General features: G+C 32.7%; 1 protein-coding gene across 2 annotated transcripts in view; it reads left to right on the top strand.

Annotated features, from left to right (window-relative positions):
• Positions 1–17045, top strand: part of LOC126880447 (synaptogenesis protein syg-2-like) — an 832444-nt gene that overhangs the window by 555228 nt on the left and 260171 nt on the right. For both annotated transcript variants that reach the window (XM_050644308.1, XM_050644310.1), the window contains one exon: positions 10778–10923. In XM_050644308.1, coding sequence (XP_050500265.1) covers positions 10778–10923 — 146 coding nt within the window. The remainder of the gene's footprint in view (positions 1–10777; positions 10924–17045) is intronic.

Genomic DNA, 17045 nt, shown 5'->3' with positions numbered 1-17045 from the left:
GCTACTACTACCATCAAAAGAAAACTAATTCAATTAATGTAATGCAATAAGTAATTACGCATAGACTCGCACCTCATTACACTTCAATCAAGTGTAAACACACATACTCTCACAATCAAAATATCAATAACTACATAGATACCCATACAGCAACTCCGGATCGGAGATGACCGCAACCGTTTACTACACGATTACACGAATGTTGTTTAGTTACGAGCGAAGCATCTCTTTACTACATAATTCCTTTGTCCAGATTGGCTTATCAGTTCAGTACACTGGTTAGCCGGGAGTTCTTCCTCGGCTCTCTTCATAAATACCATTTCGGCGGTCCCTCACCTGTCTTCCATCGGTAGTGGAGGGAGTCTAGTGAGACTGCGTTTGAATTGATGCGGGCTCGGTTCCTTGTCGGTGATCGCTGATAGGCCCATCGTTACATCCTGTATAGGACTGAAATTTTTTTAGTTTATGTTGATACATTTGACGCCTGTTTAATACTCCACTTAACGTTTTATATGGTTTTTATTAATGTGTTCTTATTGTGTGCCATATTCTAAATAAATTAATAAAGCGAACACACTATTTTTGACTCTGTATGCAAAATATAATGTGTTCAGAACCGGCTTCTATTCAGCAATATTTGTACAACCAGCATATTCAGTTTACATATGGATATCGCAAAGTTGTAAATTTACAACGAAACCGACCCAAATCTTAATATATTCCTTGATGTATTAAATAAAACTAAGTTACAGCTACGAGTATCACCGACTCTTGCAGATTTCCATAGTCATGAGAGTCCGTATCTGCCGATAAGCAGTGGAAGATATCTTATATTGAAGCTTAATGTATTGCTTCCAGAAACGTCTATACACATATATAAACGGATATAGCCATGAAATGGTTGAATCGAATTTAAAAAACTTTATGCTCGTCTATCGATTTAAATATTTTCCTATTACTTTGGAGTATAAGAGTTAGACCGATTTTACATTTAGAATTTATACTGGAAATTTTTGGAAAAGAAAAAGAACATTTGAACTATATACATTGTTAAGTTGGTATTTAATGTAAGAAGTAGATGTGGGTAGGTTTTTTACAATTTAATATATTTTTGTAAACAATGTAATAACATAACAAAAACATCAACAAATACATGGAGATTAACCACGAGATAGTGAAAGTGATAAAGAGGGCAAACGGAATGTTTTGAAGAGAAATACAAAGCGATAAAGCACCTTCAAAAAAGATTATGATCTATTTAATCTACACAAGAAAGTTAAAGAAATGGCAGAATAAAGAAAAGAAGACATCTGAGGCAAAAAATAAGACGTCTGGGCAGAGGAAATCGACGAATTGTTATGTTACAGATATATTACAACAGAAGAAATGTTACCCGCATTAAAAACAATAAAGAATGGGAAAAGCCCAGGTACTGACATGCTTCCTATCGAAATGATAAAAATTATAGTTAAGCAGTACATTGATATTTTAGTTATACTCATGAACGAAATTTGTAGCTCAGTCATAGTACCCAAACACTAGTCAAACGTCGACATTATTTGTCGCACCAAAAACAAAAACCCAAGAGTATCTAAACTAGACATAGACATTAATGATACACATTTTAGGTTTCGCAAAGCATTAGAAACGCGTGAATCTCTTTTTTTTACTTAATATACTAATAGTCCATGTGGTGAGACCGCTCCCGTCTTAATAAAAATTGTGATTCGGTTTCTTTGTGGATTCCTATTCAAAAATGTCCATATTAAACAAATCTGAAGGATGCCGGGAGGAATTTTTGGGCAGAAATTGTTTAAAGAATGTTTTTAAACAAATACAAAAAATCACCTTTTTTGACCCGAAGAATATTTTTTTAGGATTTTTGGGTGATTCAAAATAAGAAAGATATCTTGTAGTTTTTCTCAAAAATTGATAGTTTTTGAGTTATAGGCGATTTAAAATCCGAAAATGCGAAAATACGCATTTTCAAGGCTTAAAAACTCATATTTAGATTAGAAGTTTTGAGGTTGCCAAGTACTTAAATTGTAGTTTAAACATTCATTTTCAAAATTCTGCGCACAGATCGGGTCTAACCTCAATTTACACGGTTGTTATTTAATTGTTAATTGTACGTACCTATTTTCCTCCTAAAAATATATTTTTAAATTCTTTGGAAAATTGTAAATAAAATAGGTTTCTCGTCATTTTTCCCAAAATTTAATAGTTTTAAAGTGATAACCGATTTGAAATTGAAAAATGCGTATTTTCGCATTTTTCGAATTTTAAATCGCTAATCACTTTAAAACTATTAACTTTTTGAAAAAATCACAAGAAACCTATTTTATTTAGAATGTCCCAAAGAATCTAGAAAATATATTTTTTACAGGAAATAGGAGATTTTTGGAAATAGTTAGGGGTCGCCAAGTTCTTGAAAATTTCAAGATCTTGTCCTGATCTTGTCTTAATTTCAAGACAAGATCAATACAAGAAGTAATTTTATATTTCAAGACAAGACAAGAAATTTTTTGTCAATACCAAGATTTCTTGTCAAGAAATCAAGAAATCTTGAAATATTTTGACTAGGTATTAATTTGTGAAAAAGATAACCTATTTTAACACAAAATAACGTATTTTTATATATTGAACACTTTTTTTGCTAAAACGATTTACAAAATGTAAAACATGTAAATGTAACATAAATTTTTAAAACGGAATTGATAAGCCGTGAATTAAGGCAGATAATACTTCTTATGCTGGGGCCACAGTAACGGCATTAGACGTTACTGTGGCCTCAACATTATGGAGTCAACGTCTAGCCGATTTCTTGACTTTGTTATTGTTAAAGCTGCTATTAAAAATAGCCTTTCCGCAGGTACAGATGTTGCTGGCGTTCTGAGAAAATACTTGGCCATTTTCGATAATAACGGGTAGACATTCTCGTGTCTTCTCTACCAATCAAGTAGATTCTCAGCATCTTCTGACCTAGGCTCATTTAAGTATTTTTTGACTGTGGTATTAGATTCTGTAGGTCATTCGGGGATTTATTATGACGTGTCAGCACGCATCGCAATTAAAAGGTCGCCGGGAAATCAGCGGACCAGGTAATCAAGAAATTTCAAGATCTTAAAATTTCTTGAAATTTCTTGAGTCAAGACAAGATATAACATGTCAAGAAAACGTCAAGACAAGATTTTTTTAAATTTCTTGATTTTTTCTCAAGACAAGACAAGAAGTTGTTATCAAGACAAGAATTCTTGTCTTGTCAACCCCTAGAAATAGTGCGCGCCAAATGGGATGGACACGCATAATATTAACAATTAAATAACAACGGTGTAAATTAAAGTTAAACCCGATCAGTCTGCAGAATCTTGAAAATGAATGTTTGTACTACAATTTCCGTACTTGGTAACCTCAAAAATAGGTACTAATCTAAATATAAGTTTTTAAGCTTGAAAATGCGTATTTTTGCATTTTTCAGATTTTAAATCGCCTATAACTTGAAAACTGTTAATTTTTGAGAAAAATCACAAGATACCTTTTTTGTTTAGAATGAGCCAAAAAATCTAAAAAAATTGTTTTAGAGTCAAAAAAGGTGATCTTTTGTATTTGTTTAAAAAAATTGTTTAACCAATTTCTGCCCAAAAATTCCGCCCGGCACCTTTCAGATTTGTTTAAAGGGGACATTTTTTAATAGAAATCTACAAAGAAACCGAATCAGAATTTTTTTCAGACAGGAGCGGTCTCCCCACATGGACTATAATACAAAGGTGCCTGAACTCAATCACGATCTATATTCGTGATTTATTGACTAATAAAGCATTCGATGAAGTACGACATGAACAATAAATTAATCAATTTCATGAAATAAGAAGATAGACTACATTGACCTCTGGAGCATATTGAATTTATACTATAAGCAGCGAGCAAAATTACGTGTAAAGAAACTGCTGTCAAAGGAAATTGGAGTTAGATCTATGGTGAGACATGAATGCGTATTGTCACCAATTCTTTTTAATTATTACTTGGAAGAAATCCTGAAAAAAAGGCTTTAGAGAGTGATACGGCTAGAAGAAAGATAAATGGAGTTCTCATTAATATCATTAAATATTCGGATGACACTGTGATCGTAGCCGAGAACATGGAAGATCTTCAGAGACTGGTGACCAGAATAGCAGAGTATGGGGACAAATACAGTCTAACAATAAACGCCAAGAAGACAAAATATATAAGAATATTGAAAACTCAAAGAAAAAAACGAGAATCTTTTAATAAACGGAACCATTGTCGAAATATGCATATCTTGATCTCCACAAATGATTACTTCCAGGAAATAAAAATCAGAATAAAAAGGCTAGAGCAAATTTGAACAGAATGAGATGAGTACTCTGCATAAGACATTTAAAGTTGGAGCTGAGGGTTAGGTTGGCGAGGTGATACGTTTTCTTGACTTTGTTTTATGGAATGGAAGCTTGGACCTTGAATGCGATACCAACTAAAAAACTGAAATCATTGGAGTTGTGGGTGTATGGAAAAATTTAAAAAATATCGTGGGCCGAACACGTCACAAACAAAGAAGTTCTGAGAAAGATGAATAAAGAAATGGAAATGTTAAATACAATCAAAACAAGAAAATTGGAATATGTCGGCCATATTACACGTGGAGGGACATACAGGTTGCTCCAACAGATTATACAGGGATAGTTCATAAGTGGCATATAAGTCAAGTGCTAAGGAATACGCCTTTAAAGTGGCAAAGGACTTTCTATATTCTTCAAGCCAACCACCGATGGAGGAGTAATTGTAGCATAACCCTCCGTGTCATATACACTCCTCAAACAGACAGCATTGGAAGCCTTATCCAAGATACTGACCACCAAGCATAATGGTGATGGCCTTACCATGACCATTATGCTTGTTTTCTAAATCGCTTTCCTTATTTAAAAATCCAGTTATAGATATATTAATATTGATTTACCTATCTTAGCCTAGACGCCAGAGGGAAACTCAACTCAACGTCAAAAAATTGTTTTAAACAATTTAATTCTTTATAAGGCTCTGGCTCATAAACTAAAAGAGATAAAAAAATGTTTCAAATTAAATTTGTTCCTTAATAAAAAACGAACAAAAAACGTTTACTAAATTTAAATCCAACAATTAGAACTCAAGATATTGAAAAATTAGTGCACAATGCAAATTGCAAATTGCGAAATAAGTATTTTTCGAAGCTTTATCGTTCGTAACTCGGCTGCTACGCATGCAAATGAGCCACTGTCAATCTCATTTTAAAGCTTCATTAATAGGCTTCCAAACAAAGTTTGTCAAATTATCTTATCTTTATTTTTCTTTAAGTTATACCCGTGTGAAATTATAATTTTCTTAAAAAAATTGTACATTAATTTGTCTATAAGGGTTTCAAGCAAGTTTAAGTTATAAACATTTATACTTTCATTAACAATAATGGTAGTAGAACCCAAAAGGAACAATCTGTTCTTATGAAAATGTTCGTAAGTTTATTTTTGACCAAGATATCGATATTTTAATGCCGAGCTATGAGGCGCAAGATCGGCTCACAGTCAAGTAAGTGACGAAATCCGTAGCCAAAATATCGATATCTTTGCCAAAAATAAACTTACGAACAATTTCGTAAGCAGCTCAGAATGCTCCTTTTGAGTTCTTCTATCATTATTGTTAATTAAAGTATAAATGTTTATAGCTCAATCTAGCTTGAAACTCGTATAAACAAATTATTGTACAATTTTTTTAAGAAAATTATAACTTCAAACGGGTATAACTTTAAAACCAATGAAGATAAAGTAATTTAACAAACTTTGCTTGAAAGACTTAAGCTTTAAAATGAGATAACCTAATAGACCGGGCAGTATCGTCGTCCCCGCTAGCGCAATTATTCCGATTCGATTTTTTTGCACAAACTTACTCAAAAAGAGGTCCTTATAGCATATCCACAGGGTGCCGGGCGGTGCCGTGGTCGAAATTTTTTTTAAACAATTTTTTTAAAACAATTTTTTTTAGATAATTTGGGTCGTTCTGAGTAAAAAAGGTCTCCTGTAATTTTTCCTTAAAATTGACTGTTGTCGAGTTATACGCGATTAAAAATTTGAAAAATGCGAAAATGGCCGTTTTCAAGGCTTCATAACTCGATTAAAAATGATTATTATGAAATTCAAAAAGTGACGTAATCAAGATTCAAATACCTTCTTCAACGTCCTGAAGAGATTTTTGTCACTATTTTATTAAAAAGCTGTTATTTTTAGTTATTAACAATTAGCGATATAGTCAAGCTGTATCGTCGCCCCCGTTAGCGGAACTATTTCGATTCGATTTTTTTGCACAAACTTACTCAAAAAGAGGTCTTTATAATATATCCACAGGGTGCCGGGCGGTGCCGTGGTTGAAAATTTTTTTAAATCAAATTCACAAAAATAATTTTTTTATTTCCAACAATTTTTTTTAGATAATTTGGATCATTCTGAGCAAAAAAGGTCTCCTGTCATTTTTCTCTAAAATTGACTGTTGTCGAGTTATACGCGATTAAAAATTTGAAAAATGCGAAAATAGCCATTTTCAAGGCTCCATTCAAAGCTGTTATTTTTAATTATTAACAATTAGCGGTATAGTCCAAATGTATCGTCGCCCCCGTTAGCTGAACTATTTCGATTAGATTTTTTTGCACAAACGTACTCAAAAAGAGGTCTTTATAACATATCCACAGGGTGCCGGGCGGTGCCATGGTCGAATAATATTTTAAAAAAATTTTTTTAAACAAATTCACAAAAATAATTTTTTTATTTCCGACAACTTTTTTTAGATAATTTGGGACATTGTGAGTAAGAAAGGTCTCTGGTCATTTTTCTCTAAACTTGACTGTTGTCGAGTTATACGCGATTAAAAATTTGCAAAATGCGAAAATGGCCATTTTCAAAGCTTCATAACTCGATTAAAAATTATTATTATGAAAGTCAAAAAGTGACAAAATCAAGATTCAAATATCTTCTTCAAGGTCTTGAAGAGATGTTTGGCATTATTTTATTACAAAGCTGTTACTTTTAGTTATTAACAATTAGCGCTATAGTCCAACTGTATCGTCATCCCCGTTAGCGGAACTATTTCGATTAGATTTTTTTTGCACAAACTTACTCAAAATAATGTTTAAACAATTTTTCGACCACCGGCCGGCACTCTGTGGATATGTTATAAGGACCTATTTTTGAGTAAGATTGTGCAAAAAAATCTAATCGAAATAGTTCCGCTAACGGGGGCGACGATACAGTTGGACTGTACCGCTAATTGTTAATAACTAAAAATAACAGCTTTGTAATAAAATAATGACAAAAATCTCTTCAGGACGCTGAAGAAGGTATTTCAATCTTGATTTTGTCACTTTTTGAATTTCATAATAATCATTTTTAATCGAGTTATGAAGCCTTGAAATGGCCATTTTCGCATTTTTCAAATTTTTAATCGCATATAACTCGACAACAATAAATTTTAGAGAAAAATTACAGAAGACCTTTTCTGCTCAGAATGACCCAAGTTATCTAAAAAAATTGTTGGAAATGAAAAAATTATTTTTGTGAATTTGTTAAAAAAATGGTTTAAAAAGTTTTTCGACCACGGCACCGAATGGCACCCTGTGGATATGTTATGAGGACCCCTTTTTGAGTAAGTTTGTGCAAAAAAATCTGATCGAAATTGTTCCGCTAACGGGGGCGACGATACAGTTAAACTATAGGGCTAATTGTTAATAACTAAAAATAACAGCTTTGTAATAAATTAATGACATAATCTCTTCAGAACGCTGAAGAAGGTATTTGAATCTTGATTTTACCCCTTTTTGAATTTCATAATAATCATTTTGGATCGAGTTATGGAGCCTTGAAAATGGGCATTTTCGCATTTTTCAAATTTTTAATCGCGTATAACTCGACAACAGTCAATTTTTGGAGAAAAATGACAAGAGACCTTTTTTGCTCAGAATGGCCCAAATTATCTGAAAAAAATTGTTGGAAATAAAAAAATTATTTTTGTGAATTTACTTAAAAAAAAAATGTTTAAAAAATTTTTCGACCACGGCACCGCCAGGCACCCTGTGGATATGTTATAAGGACCTCTTTTTGAGTAAGTTTGTGCAAAAAAATCGAATCGGAATAATTGCGCTAGCGGGGGCGACGATACTGCCCGGTCTATAAGGCTTATTTGCATGCGTAGATGCCGAGTTACGATCGATAAAGTTTCGAAAAATACTTATTTTGCAATTTGCAATTTGCATTGTGCACTAATTTTACAATATCTTGAGTTCTAATTGTTGGATTTAAGTTTAGTAAACGTTTTTTCTTCGTGTTTTATTAAGGAACAAATTTTATTTAAAACATTTTTTTGTCTATTTTAGTTTATGAGCCAGAGCCTTATAAACAATTAAATTGTTTATAACAATTTTTTGACAACTCGCATCGAAATCCGCCCTTGAAATTCGTAATCAGCAGCCAAAAATCCATAAGAAACCGTTGAGTTTGTCCATCAGAATTTAAAAGAACACGGTGACCTCTATTTGGCGCCTAGACTATCTTTTATAATATAGTCGCTTCGCTAAACTCAGACACAAGTGGCTAGTGATTTTAGTCTGTAGTTTTTTGTTTTTTGCCAATTATGCCAAAATTGGCAAAATTAGTAACAATTTAGTAATTATTTTTTAGCCAATTTTACCAAATTGCAAAATTACTTATTAAAATCACTAGCCAGTTGTGTCTGAGTTTAGTGAACCGACTATACGAATATTAGTGACATTCATATAAATTTTATTTTTTAACTGCGTATTGTCGTAATAACCTGTAAATCGGGCGTACATGCCCTGATATCCCACATCAATGTGTTACAAAAATTGAGGTTATATAAACGCTTGTAACAGGTGTTGTTAATGTCAAAGTGCTATTAGTGTTTATTCAGATATATTATGGTGGCGTAAAATAGGCGTATAACATTTTAAAAATGATGTGAAAACAAATAATTGCTTTCATATTTCAATGTAATTGATATACGTGAAAAACTTTCATATTTTTTTATTATTAAAAACAGACATTTGGTAAACATATTTATTGTAGATTAATATTTTTGTTTCAGAAAATTTGTTGTAATTAAATGTTTCAGAAGACAATACTAATAAAATTTTAGATAACTAAATTACCCTGGGACTTTGTAATCCCAAAAACATAATAATAAGAGTTAATTTTATATATTTATCTTCGTCTTCTTATTCTTAGCCTACTATCGTCCGTGTTTGGAAACCGGCCTCTCCAAACTCTTTTCATCCATCTCTATCCTTCTTCTTCTTCTTTTTGTATAGAGATGACTCTGTTTTTTCAATATGCCCCTAGTAAATTGTCGTTCGATCGTTTTCGTGGTCTTCCCACTGATCGCCTTCCTATTGTGGAACCTCGCTGTCTTTACTACTCTATTTGTTGTCATTCGACTTATGTGGTCATTCTATTCTTCTGTTCCTTACCGAGTTATTAATGTTATCCACCTTGCATCTCCGTCGTTTATCTGTACTTCTAGCTCTGTCCCATAAAGTCTTACCATCGATTTTTCGAAGGGTTTTCATCTCCGCTGTTTTGAGCAATCGTTTTTTCCTCTCTGTGTCGGGTCGTGTTTCTGCCGCGTATATTATTATTGGTCTAACAACTGTTTTGTAAATTCTGACTTTCGTTTCTTTTTCGACATTTTTATTTCTCCATATTGTGTCATTCAGGTAACCTGCGGCTCGGTTTGCTCTATTCACTTGATCTTTCAATGCTGTTTCGAGCCTTCCGTTGCTAGATAATGTGATTCCGAGATATTTAAACTCCATCACTTGTTTCATTATAGCTCCTTCCAGCTCCAATTTACTTCCTACTGGATTTGCTGTTATAACCATGCATTTTGTCTTTTTGGGAAATTACCATGTTAAATTTTCTAGCGGTTATGTTAAATTGGTGCAGCATACGTTGTAAATCATCTTCACTTGGACAGATTAGTATTGCATCGTCTGCATAGCAGATTATTTAATTTGTTTTTCTCCCATTTGGTATCCTTTTTAAGTTCTTACTTTTTTATTATTTTGTCCATGATCAGGCTGAACAATAAAGGACCCAAGGAATCCCCCTGCCTTATTCCATTGCCTGCTTCAATTGGGTCAGTTAGTTCATCTTCCACTTTTACTTTTATTGTGTTATTCTGGTAGATGTTTTCGATCATTTTAATTATTCTTAGAGGTACCTCTATCCTGATCCGGATCTCTATCCTGAGCAACATATTTTCAATTGGTTTCGGCTATTCTTTTTATATCGTCTACCAATCTGTGGTCTTCCTCTTGGTCGTTTACCTAGTAAGGCTTCCATGTTAAATTGTGGTGCTCCATTGTTGGTCTCTTTTGTCTAGTAGTTGGGGTATTTTTGCGGTTCTTAAGTATTCAACTAAGTTTTCCAAATCCTGCCCAAGCTAGTCTTTCTCTTCTATTCTTCTAATGATTTTCGCACTTTTGTTATGTTAATCAAGTCTTAGAATTTAACCTAGGTAGCTATATTCCTGGACTTTTGATGGAGACATTAAAAATGACCCATTTTTAAGGTGTTGCATTAATTTCTTGAAGTAGTGTATCTAAAATATTTGAGTAGAATTTAAGTAAATAAAATATAAATTTAAAAATAACTGTTGAAATATAATCACGTTTTAGCTTTTACTGTAAATGTGTTCAAAATTTGTTCAAAAAGAATTTTAATTTCAGTGCGGCCGCTGTCTGTGGAAATAATTAATAAACCAAGGCAATTGATAGCCAATGAAGAAATTTCCATACAGTGCGAAGTAGAAGGCTCAAGACCGAAAGCTTTAGTCACATGGAGTAGAGATAACAGACCATTTCGAAGAGGTCGAGTAAGTAATAACCTCAATTTTGTTCTATAACTATTTTCTGGTTACAATCTAGCTTTTTATTATTTTTATGATTAATACTAATAGTCAAGAGAAATAAGATTTTTCTCGTGACACATCCCCCTCCAGACCGAAACCAAATTTTTTGAGTAGTATGGACATCTATATTATTAACCTATATGTTTCCTGCAGCCGATTTTGATGATATACATAGTTATAAACAAATGAAGATCAAAAAACGCTAAATTTTCGCTTTTTTCGTATATTACTAAAAAGTTAAGCACTTTAAACAAATTTGAGTGTAAGAAACTCATAAATCGTATAAAAAAAACTTCAATATGGCGTTCGCTGAATATGTCCATCCTTATTGGTTGCTTAGAAAATTGCAAAATAAATCATAAATTTTGAGTTTTTAAAAATATTCATAACTTATGTAAAAATTAACTTTGAACCTTCTTATTACACGGAATGCTGATACTTCTTGTACTTAAATTATATTTTAAATTTCAAAGCAATTGGTCAAATAGTTTAAAAGTTATTTAATTTGTTTATCCCAAATTCATTTTTTTTGCAACACTACAAGTCAGAAAATTATGAGGCTACAATCATACTTCTGACAATTTATGAAAGAAGAACATTTATACTATTACCATTATTAAAAATAAATGACAAAAAATAATTTTAAACAGTGTAAAATTATTTTGAAAAAACATGTCGATTTTTTGCTTACTTATAAACAATTAGAATAACTTCTTAACCGTTACCTGTAGAAAAAATATTTTTTCATATTTAGAAAGACTGAATTTTTATACACATTTAGAAAGAAAAACAACTGTCCTAGGACAATTAGTGACAAAGTTAGCCCCCCCCCCCCCCCATTTATTCAATTCACATGTTTTTGCAAAATAATTTTGCAATATTTATAATTATTTTTTGTAATTTTTTTTAATTAAATTAATACTGTAAATTTCCTTCTTCCATAAACTATCCAAAGTATTACTGTAGTTTCATCATTTTCTGACTTACAGTGTTGCAAAAAAAAAATAAATTTGGGATAAACAAATTAAATAACTTTTAAACTATTTGACCAATTTCTTCGAAATTTAGGGTATGAATTAAGCACCATAAGTCTCAGAATTCCGTTTAATAAGAAGGTTCTAAGTTGATTTTTACATTAGTTATAAATATTTATAAAAACTCAAAATTTATGATTTATTTTGCAATTTTCTAAGCAACCAATAAGGATAGACATATAAAGCAAACGCAATATTGAAGTTTTTTATACCGTTAATGAGTTTCTTACCCTCAAATTTTTTTTAAAATGACTATTTTCTTAGTAATAGACGAAAAAAGCGAAAATTTACCGTTTTTTGATCTTCATTTGTTTATAACCATGTATATCATCAAAATCGGCTGCAGGAAATATATAGGTTATTATTATAGATGTTCATATTACTCAAAAAATTTGGTTTCCGCCTGAAGGGGGTTGTGTCACCAACAGGCTATTTTTTCCCTTATTTCTCTGAACTATAATAAAATAGGACCAGAGGATAAGTTTAGCAGATGAACAACAGGGTTTTCGTACTGGAAGATCGTGTACAGATGCAATATTCGTCATAAATCAAATTACTGAGAAATCACTGGAGTATTATAGTAGAACAGTATTTCTATGTCTGATTGACTTAACCCTTATCCGGGTAAGGTTAGACGCCAATTTTTTTATCACAAACTGATAAAAAAAATTTATTGAATTTTATGCAACACTGAATTTGTGTAAAAGTATGTTTCCTTCAACATAGTCATGAGCTGTTCAAAATATTCATTATCGTTTGTGAAATTATTGCGTCGAAAGAATTTTGTCACGTAAAGGGGCAACACGGGCCCGTCGGACCCTATTTGTATTTATACCTAAGGTCTATAAATCTTTGTTACAGAAGTTAATCTGGCAGTCAGGTAAAGTTTTTGTGGATTATCGAAACGACTTTTATGTTTCCAGAAATCCAATAATAAAGTCTAAACGTGTGACAAACAATGTAAACATCTCTTTGATATGAACATCAAAGAGATGCTTACAATAGGTGTTTTATCTATTCTAAATGAATTTTAAAAATTGATAATCATTGTTGGAATGCCATAATATTGTTTTTTGCTATATTATTTAACCTATACATATTTTGAAATAAATATTGCATCTGCTATCAGTCGTTTGATATCGATGTAGTGTCGACAACTAAGCTCCTAAAATTATATTGAATTATAGTGAAAGTAGATAGTGAGAATAAAATGTCCCGAAAACCATTATCAGCTGCAGAACTGCAAGATATTGCTAATACATTATTGCAATAGGTATACATATTGTAATTTATGCGATTCCGATGATGAAGGATCTCCTGAAGTAGGTGGCATTGAAAGTGACTCTGAAATTGAAGATCATTTTTCGGAAGCAAGTGTAGAGAATGATCAGCAAGTATTATTGAGTGATAATGAAGAAGAATGTGTAGCTACAAGTTCCCAGATTTCAGAGTGTGTAATTTTTGAAACTAAGGATGGAATTAACTGGAAGAGTCAACCACAACCGACAGGACGTTTGCGATCCTGCGACATAATAAAAAGCAAAGTGCACAAAGTAATGTTAGCTCCTGGTCAATGTGTAGATGATCCTGTTGATTCCTTTTGTTTGTGGACGAAAAAATTGTGAACGAAATAGTGAAGTGTACAAATACCGTAGCCGAAAAAGTCCTGGGGATAGAGAACTGGAAATATTGCGACTCTACAGAGTCTATGCCTTTATTGGACTACTACTAACTGCAGAGCACCTGAGTGCCAACATCCATAATGTAGATATACTTTGGAGTAAGTTTTATGGACCTACTATATTTAAAGCTACCATGGGGTTAAAACCATTCAAAAATATGCTAAGCTTTGTTCGATTTGACGATAAGGACACGAGATCTAAACGAATAAGGAACGACAAAATAGCAGCAATACGCGATGTGTGGAATCAAGTCAACCAAAACCTTCAGAAATACTATTTAGCAGGAAAAAACATAACGGTAGATGAGCAACTTGTTCCGTATCAAGGTAGGTGTCCTTTCAAGCAGTATATGCCTTCAAAGCCAGATAAGTATGGCATGAAAATATGGTGGGCCTGTGATTAATCCTTCAGGTAGATCGCACCCTCGAGGTAGACCGCATACTATTTAAAGTAGACAACTAGACTATTTAAGGTAAACAATTTAAATTTAACTTTAATAAAAAATCAAAAAAGAATATTAGAAATATATTGATAAATATGAATAGTACATTCAAGAACAGTGGTGGGCCCAACGGACCCGAGTTGCCCGGCTACGTAAGTAAAATGCGTTGCCCGGATAAGGGTTAAAGAAAGCATTTGACAGAGTAAGACTCAAAGATGTAATCCATCTTCTGTATAATAGAGAGGTCCCTCTAGATATCATAAAGACTGTTGAGAACATCTACCAAAACAACAAAATGGAAGTCAGAATACATAGACAACTTACAGAACCTCTAGATGTAGGCAGCGGAATAAGACAGAGAGACTCATTGAGTCCTGTGCTTTTTAATTTAATCATGGATGAAATCATCAAAAACGTCAACAAAGGAAGAGGATATAGAATGGGAAACATAGAAGTACAAATACTCTGCTACGCAGACGACGCAATATTGATAGCCCAATCTGCAAAAATTAGTCCACAGATTTAACATAAGAGCAAATGAATTCAATATGACAATTTCATCTCAGAAAACCAAAACAATAGTAATCAGTAAAGAACCAATCAGATGCAAAATAGAAATTGATGGTATCAGTATTGAACGAGTAATGGAAGTAAAATACCTTGGAATTATATTGTCAAGTTACGGAGACCTAGACAAAGAAGTGAGAAATAAAGTACACAAAGCAAATAGATTGGCAGGATTCCTTAACACTATATGGCGAAACCGACATATTAACACAGAGATGAAGTCAAGGATTTATAAAGCCAGTGTAAGACCAATAATGACCTATGAATCAGAAACAAGACCCGATACAGCCACAACACAAAGACTACTGGAAACGGCAGAGATGAGAGTACTGAGAAGAATTACAGGAAATAAACTGAAAGATCGAAATAGGAGCGAAGATATTAGAAGACAATGTAACGTACAGTGTATAAACGAATGGACACTAAATAGAAAAAAAGAATGGAACAACCACATAACCAGAATGGGGGAGACACGTGTGGTCAAAATAGCACGAGATAAATCACCAATCGATAGAAGAAGTATCGGCCGACCGCGTAAAAGATGGAGTGACAACCTTCGATAGAGGTATCAATCCGCCAATGAGCAAGCAAAGTTGCTTATAAAGAGGAAGAAGAAGTAGAAAAAGAAGAAGAAGAAGAAGAAGAAGAAAATAGGGCCAAATACGATGTAGCCTGATTAATGCACTAAAGATACCAAAATCATACCAAAGAAATACGTATCAGGAATATTGTAACAACAAAGTTAAGAATGGAGAAGGTAGGCCTGAACATCATAGGAGTACCTATACGGCTCTAAAAATAACAAGCCTCGCATAACAAGAGAAACATTTTATGACGAATGACAACAAGTAGTAGATCAAGTCAAAAGGAAAATGATTGTACTGGGCGATTTTAACGCTCGAATAGGCAACCGTAATACCTGGAATTGAGCAAAAGCATAACGAGAATTTTAAAAGCGAAAATGGTGAACTGATGATTTTCTGCCCGCATAATAATCTTAGAATATACCTCATATTTTTGACCAAAAAGATCAACATAAATATACAGGGTGTCCAGAAACTCTACCGACAAACAAAGACAGGAGATTCTTCAAATAATTTTAAGATAATTTAACCCAATTCACTTAGTCCGAAAATGCTTCCTAAGGGAGCTAGAGCTCTTTGAAGATGGCGTCTTGTAATTAGTTTTTCTTAAATACCGCCAGAACACTTCTATTTAGAAAAACAAAAGCGTATGCTACGCGTATTTATCTTCAAGATATAAATCTAATCCATCTATTGCAAATTTCTAGTACCGATCATAGGCGTCCGTTTTGGGTAGGGCAACGGTTATTTTATCGCATAACTTTTTTATCTTTAACTTTTATACATTTCTGACACTGGATTATTAAATTGTGAAGTATTGTAGTACTAAAAGTTACTCTTGTTTTAAATCGGTAGGACACACCGTTTTCTAGAAAAATCGAATTGAAAATTTTTCGCTTTTTGAATAAAAAAAAATTTCAAAAAAAAACTGTTTAGAAAGACGAAAACTGGTACATTTATTTATATTCCAGAGATAAATCGATTTCATTAATTGCGAATTTCTAGTACTGGTCATAGGCGTCCGTTTTGGGTAGGTCAACAGTTATTTTATAGCATAACTTTTTTGTCTCGAATTTTTGAGCATTTTTGACACTAGATTATTAAATTATGAGGTATTCGAGTACTAAAAGTTACTCTGACTTTATGTTGGTAAAATACTTCGTTTTTTGTTGAGAAGTTCTTTAAATTTTTTTTCAAATTCCAAAAACGAAAAACTTTCAATACGATTTTTCTAGAAAACGGTGTGTCCTACCGACTTAAAGCAAGAGTACCTTTTATTACTAGAATACCTCACAATTTAATAATCCGGTATCAAAAATGCATAAAAGTTAAGGACAAAAAAGTTATGCGATAAAATACCCGTTGCTCTACCCAAAACGGACGCCTATGACCGGTACTAGAAATTTGCAATAGATGGAATCGATGCATCTCTGAAAAGTAAATACGCATACCAATTTTCGTTTTTCTAAATAGAAGCGTTCTGGAGGTATTTAAGAAAAACTCATTTCATAACGCCATCTTCAAAGAGCTCTAGCTCCCTTAATAAGCATTTTCGGACTAGGTGAATTGGGTTAAATTGTCTTAAAATTATCTAAATAATCTCCTGTCTTCGTTTGTCGGTAGAGTTTCTGGACACCCTGTATATTTAATAACACTCGTGGATAAATATTTATGATAGATTATGTTATAATCAAGAGAGAGATACATCGATCAAAAATAATCGACGTAAGATGACTCAAGTCAACAGATGTAGGTCATTGTAAATAGCCACCATAGC

The sequence above is a fragment of the Diabrotica virgifera genome, chromosome 2 (assembly GCF_917563875.1).
Source record: "Diabrotica virgifera virgifera chromosome 2, PGI_DIABVI_V3a".
NCBI classification, from domain to species: Eukaryota; Metazoa; Arthropoda; class Insecta; order Coleoptera; family Chrysomelidae; genus Diabrotica; species Diabrotica virgifera.
This window is presented reverse-complemented; position numbering and strand designations above follow the sequence as displayed.